Source organism: Phaethon lepturus, unplaced genomic scaffold (assembly GCF_000687285.1).
Source record: "Phaethon lepturus isolate BGI_N335 unplaced genomic scaffold, ASM68728v1 scaffold34307, whole genome shotgun sequence".
Lineage (NCBI taxonomy): Eukaryota > Metazoa > Chordata > Aves > Phaethontiformes > Phaethontidae > Phaethon > Phaethon lepturus.
The window spans coordinates 1-7,481 of NW_010550371.1; the positions used below are offsets into that span (position 1 = coordinate 1).

General features: G+C 44.6%; 1 protein-coding gene across 1 annotated transcript in view; it reads left to right on the forward strand.

Annotated features, from left to right (window-relative positions):
• Positions 1-1,616: 1,616 nt before the first annotated feature.
• The window catches only part of LOC104623452 (dapper homolog 1-like), a gene marked incomplete at its 5' end in the record, with an annotated part of 6,910 nt that continues 1,045 nt past the window's right edge, over positions 1,617-7,481 (forward strand). Inside the window, 4 exon segments of the mRNA XM_010290544.1 lie at positions 1,617-1,749; positions 3,373-3,528; positions 5,886-6,781; positions 6,784-7,481. The exon segment at positions 6,784-7,481 is cut by the window's right edge and continues 1 nt beyond it. Of these exon segments, the coding sequence (XP_010288846.1) occupies positions 1,617-1,749; positions 3,373-3,528; positions 5,886-6,781; positions 6,784-7,481 (1,883 nt within the window).

The following is a 7,481-nucleotide window of genomic DNA, read 5'->3' on the forward strand; positions in this document are numbered from 1 at the left end:
AGATCATTTTCCGATGAAAATAGCATACAGCTGTGCCTGGCGGTCTTTGTGCACGGCTCAGCGTTTGCTTTCACCCAGGGAGAAGTTGGATGCGTGATTTATTTGACGGATTTCTTCTTCTCCCCCCGCCTCCCCTTTTTTTCCCCCTTTTTTTTTTCTTGTTAGCCTTTTGGTTTAGTTAATTTAGGATTATTCCCTTCTTTCAAAATAAATAATTTTTCTGCTGAGAAGGGGCTGGCTGCCAAAGAGCCGTAATGAAGGACCAGGGAATCATGACTCAAAAAAAACCACCACCCAAAACCCAACCCCAAAAACCCGGGGATTTGTGGTAGCACTTTAATTCGTGCACTTGACATTGCAGATTGGAACCAGATGCGGTGCTCGCTGGGGGAGGGGGGCACTGGTGGCAGTGGGTGGCACAGTGGAGTTACCGCTTGAACCCATCACCGCTGCCAGCCTGCCTTCCAGCCAGCTCCTGGCTCCTGTCATAAAGGTGGGAGAAGACTTGGGATCTCCCCTTTGGTTCTCCAAGGATGGCGTTACATGCCAGCACATCTTCAAACAGCCTGGCTAATACTATTAGCACTTGCTTCCCCTTTGCCCGAGCAATGGCCCACCCCAGGGGAAAGGTTGTCCTTCATTTAATGGGTTTAGAACTAGTCCAGTTACGAGCATCAAAACTCTTTGTGATGAGCATATCAGAGCACCGCTGGGCGCCGATCAAATGATGCACTTGAAAAAAAAGAGATAAACCTTCCTCCTGCCTCCCCCGCTTTCCCCAAAGCCAGAACAATTAAAGGGTATGAAGCTGAACAGATGATGGATAAGCAACATTATAATACACACAGGGAAACTGATTGCGTTGACCGTGGGTTAATGAGTGCCTTACAAAATAATTTCTTATTGCTTATTTTATGCCATCAAATTACCTTCATAAATAGCCTTAAAATTCATCTCGCAGCAATTTTATACAATTACAATGGGAGAAGAGGAAGAATTACTCTTCCATCCTGCTGCACTGCAAAACTAATAAAAGGGCCATGATCCCAGCCCTGGGAATCTTGCTGTCTATATGGTTGACTATAAGTTCATAATGTGCAGCAGAACAAGGCGGTTCCCACACTACAGGCACTTGTTGGCAGAGCTGTTTCATCCCATTGTGTGAACAGATGTGATCTTTGACTAACGTCACTGTGATGGTGAAGGTCCCCTATTACACTGGCAAAGCTGTCCTTTCATCGAAGTAGCCCGTTTCATCTGCACAGGTCTGGCTTGACCGTATCATACAATACAGCTTTGTTGTCACAGCTGTGGTCCTGCAAAGGAGCGCTTTGCCAACATAGCTTGTTGGTCTTCCTAAATTGTGGAGCGTGTTCCTTACATACAACTGGCTGGAAGAGGCAGGAATGAAGTGCCTGCATAGTTCTTCAGTTAAGTAATTGTCCAGAGCATCTATCTAGAATTTCTGGGCTTGGTTCTGTTTTGGTTTTTCATTTATAAAAGAATATTGACAAGGTATTTCTTGATGCTTGGATGGAGAAGGCTGATTGTCTTTGGAGCCCCTTCATATCTGCCCCATTGAAGGAGCTGATGTTGTTTGTCGTCTTGTTTTCCAGAACTGCTTGAGGAGGAGGGACGCTGGCCTACTAAATCAGTTACAAGAGCTAGATAAGCAAATAAGCGATCTCCGTCTGGACGTGGAGAAAACGACAGATGAACACCTTGAGACAGACAGTCGTCCAAGTTCAGGTAAGGCCAATATTCAGCAAAATGGAGCCTTCCTTGGTACCTGGAATTAAACCAGCTGTAGTTTTCAGTACTACAACAGTAACTGTCTATAGCATGTTCACACTGATAATTAATGCCTACTAGCAAAGTACACCTACCATGGGAAAGGTTGCTGTTTGTAGACACCATATTCAGAGGAACATTTCAAGCTTAATTAGATTTTTAGTGTTTGCAGCATTTTTTTCAAGGCTACCCACAAATTAGTTCAAAAAGTTCTAATTCTCCTGCATATTAGGAAGGAGGCTGCAGGAAAAATGGTGAAAGGAAGCACCACCAGCAGGAGGAAGATGTCAAAATTGATCTTACAGACAGAAGGGAATGTTGACTCAAACAATTTGAGTCCCCATGTATTGAATTTCATCCCATTGTAACTGTGTTGAAGCCAGTAAGTGATATTTAACTATATGCAACCTTTCCTAGAGCCATCTAGACTTGTTCTGAAGATACTAAAAAGTAGAGAATCCACCAACTTGAAATTGTTAAAACCATTGCTAATTTCTAATCTGAATTTGACTTGTTCCAGCACTGATTTTTTTATATGCATTTCTCCCATGGAGAAAGGTGTTTTCTAGCACCCAGCTTTTCCTCCTCTTGGAGGTGCTATACAGTATAATTTCTGACTTTTTTTGATGAGCTAAACAGGTCAAGTTCATTAAGTCATTTGTTTTAAGGCATTTTTCCAAGCTCTTAAATAGCTTTATGGCCCCTTTCCAAGTTTTTAGCTTTGTTTTAAGTGTGCTGGATTCGAGGACTAGGCACATCATTCCAATGCCTTTCTTACCAGTGCTGTATAGACTGCTGAAGTCATTTCCCTACTGCTATTCATTAGTCTCTTTGTACATCCAACAATCTCATTAGCTTTTTTTGCCATATCATTAAGCTTGATTGAGCTGCTTTTCCATGCTGACTAAGTCCTTTCCAGGATTATTGTTTTGCAGGATACATCCCCATTCTGTAGACATGCTCTGCATTCCTTATTCCTAAATGTACAATTTAAATTTTGATTATGGTATGTCATATTTTTCTTGAGTAGTCCCAATTTACCAGGAAATTAAATTTTCTGTGTCTGCACAATATTTACCATTTTTCTTCTTTCATGTCATCCACAAATATTATATTTATCTCCAAAACTTTGAGGAAAATAATGGATAGCCATGTGCCCAACACTTGCTAAAAACTTTGTAGTCAAGTAATAGCTAGAGAGTCTGCCTTGGAAGTATAATACACTATTAAATGAGGGGGCTGCGAAACACAGCCTGGAATTTTCTTGCTAAAATCTGAAAACGCCTGTCAAGGTTAAAAACCCAACCCCTGTAAAGGTAAAAAAAAGGTTCAAAATTTCACATGCTAAGTAAAGTTCTGCTTTTTTACTTCTAAGTGCTTTACTTTTAAATGGAATCCTTCATAGCAATAAGGATATTACTAAATTGTGCACTGGTTTTTTTTGCGTGACTGAATGAAATCCCGTAACTAATTGCAATAGAGTAAGCCAACATAAACATGAGCTTGACTGCCTTTCTAGGGACACAAAAGGTAACTTTGTGTAGACATAACTAATATAAATCCAAACTCTTATTTTTATAGGGTTTTATGAGCTGAGTGATGGAGCTTCTGGATCACTCTCCAATTCATCTAACTCTGTCTTCAGTGAGTGTTTATCCAGTTGCCATTCTAGCACTTGCTTTTGCAGCCCTTTGGAGGCAACACTGAATATCTCAGATGGACGCCCTAAATCTGCAGGTATAGTAAAAGCAGGTCGAATACATCATACTCCAGGAGGTAGCTTTGGCTTTGGAAATACTGCCTCAGGAGTATCTGGGTTAGATTAACCCTTCTTCCTTTCATTTGATGTATTATGCTCTGAAAAGATTCCAGTGCCTATCATGTACATGGGTCATGAGGTAGGACTGCTTGCCCTCCACTAGTCCAGCCTTACATGTGAACATGTCACTCTAAACACATGAAAATAACATGTGAAAATATGACAGCTTCTTTACCCAGTAGAGGGCAGTGGTACCTATACACATAAACACGTTAGTCGGCTAATTTCTCATGGTTTCCTTTAGAAAAGCATTTTTAGTAAATAGCAGTAATTAAAGATACCTCATAGCCATGTCATCATTAAAGTGACAGAGTAAGGAGCTAGCTACAGGTTTTAGGAGATCAGGGTGCCTGTCAGTCTGTGTGTAGCAGTCATTCTGTCAGTTCTGATGGTAGTCAACCCCGAGGTCACCATGCTGAGCTGTGCCCTGCATTTTATATAGTATAGACAAATAGACATCATGAACAGAGAAAAAGTATTTTGTCGCTTTGGCAGAGAGCTGTTGACTTTCCTTGGACACTGGGCTGAAGAAGCAAGCCTTAATGTGTGAGATGGTTAAATAGGAAGGCCTCCTCTGTCTGTTGTCCAGAAAGGACACTTGAGCAGGACTTTTGTGATCAAGTGTTATTGGTTGCGACCATACTCGTTCAAAAGCCTTAGTTCGTTCTGGGTTGCAGAGGATGCTTCTAACCATAGTGTTTCCAATTTCCATTCTGCTCTTTAAGGTTAACTTATAGTGAATTGTTGTGAATCAAGTACGAAATAATTCATGTTCTTCTAACTCTGAAGTGGGAAAATACAGTCTGGGGTACATTCATTCTGAGATGCTGAGAAGTCCTCTAAGTTGTTCTTTGAGCAGCTTTAGGTAATTTAGTGCTCCCTGTTGTAAGGTATATGTGATCTTCATTGGCCATACATAAAAAGAAAAACATACACAAGGAATTCCAGCTGATTGCATTGCTGGTTTTTTGTGTATACATCACAAAAACGTAAAAGCTCTCATTATTCGTACCATCTCACTTTTGGGATGAAATTTCACAAACTGGTGTGTTTCAAGGAAGTCTTTTCATTAACATTTCCTGACTCTGACATAGAATTCAGGAAATGTGGGAGCACTGTGAGGTGATCTGGAGGAAGTTCGTGCTCCTAACTTCCCTGTTCATCCTCTCCTGCTCACATGGGAACATTGTCTCTATCAGCTGATTTGATGAACGCCTGTGAGACCTCTTGTGAAATAAGACTTAGATAAGTGATGAACACTGAGCATTTGAATTTAAGTACCCTGGATGAAGTTTCTAGCCCAAGGGTAGAAAACAGGACTGACAGTCATCTAGAAGGATCATTTAGATTGTACCCCTACCCAAGAAGACAAGGGCAACACAAGCTTAAGAAAGTAATAATCTTAGGTGCTTGGATTGCAGCCCTGCTCCTAAGGTCACTTACCTCCCAAGTAAGTGCCTTAGCCATTAAATCTGACTCATGCATCCTGAAACGCACTGGATTTCTCTTACAGAGCTCTCTTTGCAGAGCCAAGGCTAGGATGTCAGCTGGATTGACCTGCACTCCTTGTACTTGTGTGGAAAGATGAGCCTGTTTCGTATTCTTTAAACCTTTACTGCTCAAAAGGAGCATCTGTTATTATTATTAGTGTTATTATAATTATAAAATAATTATGATGATAACAATAGTAGTAACGATAATAGCAACAACAACATTAAATTGGGATTTTTTTTTTTTGACCCAAGATATGCTTGAAGAAGTCTGGAACTTAAATTTGTCAATAAGCTGAAAGAATTCGTTGGACTCTTGTCTATATTTTTTATGTTTCCCTTTGGATTTAGCAAAATAAAATATAAAATTCAAATCTGCTGAGGCCTGCAGTGAGTTTTAGACGTTCCTGTGTAGCGTATAAGCAGAAGAGACTTCTGGGTGGCTTGGAAATAAAATAGGAAGCTCTTAGCAACCTAGGCACAGGTTTGAAACCAAAGTAAATGTTCTCATCAGGGCTGTGATTTTTATTTTTTTAACCATGTAGTCATATTGGGGCAAATCCTACGTAGATGCACTTACAAAAAGACCCACAGAAGAATAGTGCTGCTTATATATTGCTTGAATGGCATCCCTGGTTGCAAGGTTTCTACTGTTTGAACAGCACTGCTGTTGTATAGACGTTGCATTGTACGTGTAGATGGGACCGGAGTCCTTGATGGCACGTGAACAACATAGCAGAACTGTCCCTGGCAGGCTCTCTAAACTCTTCTAAAATGCCTTTCAGATCTCATAGGCTGGATGGACTATAATAAGGAAGGCCAGCATGAGGACCAGACCGCAGGCTCTGTCTGTTGCTCTTTGTCCACACCGCACTCAAATTCCCTCGATGTCGTTGCAGATGTACATCCAAAGTACCAGTGCGATCTGGTGTCTAAAAACGGGAATGACATCTACCGGTACCCCAGCCCACTCCATGCGGTAGCTGTGCAGAGTCCCATGTTTCTTCTCCCCGTGACTGAAAACCCCCAGCGAGAAGAGGAGAGGCTTGGTTGCGATATTAGCAATGTTTCTGCTGGTTCTGAAACGGACTCGGGAAAATCCGCCAACACCTTTCTCCCGCAAAGCTCCTGGCCGGCGCCATGCCCCTCCACCAGCAAGAGGATAGATGGTTACATCTTAAGCCTGGTTCAGAAAAAGACTCACGCGGTAAGGACTAACAAACCGAGGACGAGTCTCAACACTGATCCCACCAAAGGGATCTTGAGGCATGGAAGCCTGTGCGTCAGGCAGCCTGCAGGGGTGGTGGCTCACAGTAACGTCGTGAACCTGAAGAGCTCCAAGCAAGCGTGCTTGCCTTCTGGTGGGACCACTGCCCTGGACCACGCGGCACCCTCCCCGCTAAAGCAGAGGCCAAGGGAGCCGGCTGGCGAGCAGCTGGAGAGTAGGAAGGCACCTTTGCCAGCGGCTTTCCCGCCCGGTGCGGCAAGCGAACTTCAGAGCAAGCACCTGCCGCGGGGCATCAAACCGGCGCCTCCGGAGCCCAACCGCAGCACGGTGGCCACGGCGGGGGACGTCCCCAAGGAGAATGGCCAGCTCTTTGCCGCGTCTCCCAAAGAGAGCCCGGGGAAGCCCGTGCTGCTGCAGCCGGAGAGCAGGGTCAGCCAGCCTCCCAAAAAAATCCTGCCGAAAAAAAATGGCCAGTGGCTCGCTCCTCGTCGCCTGCCGTCGAGGAGAGGCCCGCGCTGGATTTCAAAAGCGAGGGCTCTTCCTCCCAGAGCCTGGATGATGGGTTGCTGGTGAATGCCCAGTACATACCGGCCCAGCAGCAAAGCGTAAAGCTTCACAAAGGCACCCGGAATGTCAAGATTTTGAAAAGCTCCGCACTGAAACACAGGCCCCACCTTGCCAACGGGCTGGAAAATGGTTCACAGACCTTGCGGGAGAAAACCAAGCTGGTTGGCAAGAAGTGCCGCTTTCCTGATGAGTTGGATACAAATAAGAAACTGAAAAAACCCTCCTCGCGGGGGAAGAGGGGCAGCGGCTTGCAGCCGGAGTCGGGCCTCCAGAGTCGGCCGGCTGGCCTGCACAAATCCACCATCCGATCCCACGGGCATGGCCGAGAGGTTGTGGTGGCCAAGCCTAAACACAAGCGGGCCGACTACCGCCGGTGGAAGTCGTCGGCGGAGATCTCCTATGAGGAGGCCCTACGGAGGGCGAGGAGGAACCGTCGAGAAGGTGTGGGGGTCTACTCGCAAGTCCCCCTGCCCTATGTCAGCCCGTATGCCTACGTGGCCAGCGACTCGGAGTACTCAGCAGAGTGTGAGTCCTTGTTCCACTCCACCGTGGTGGACACGAGTGAGGACGAGCAGAGCAACTACAC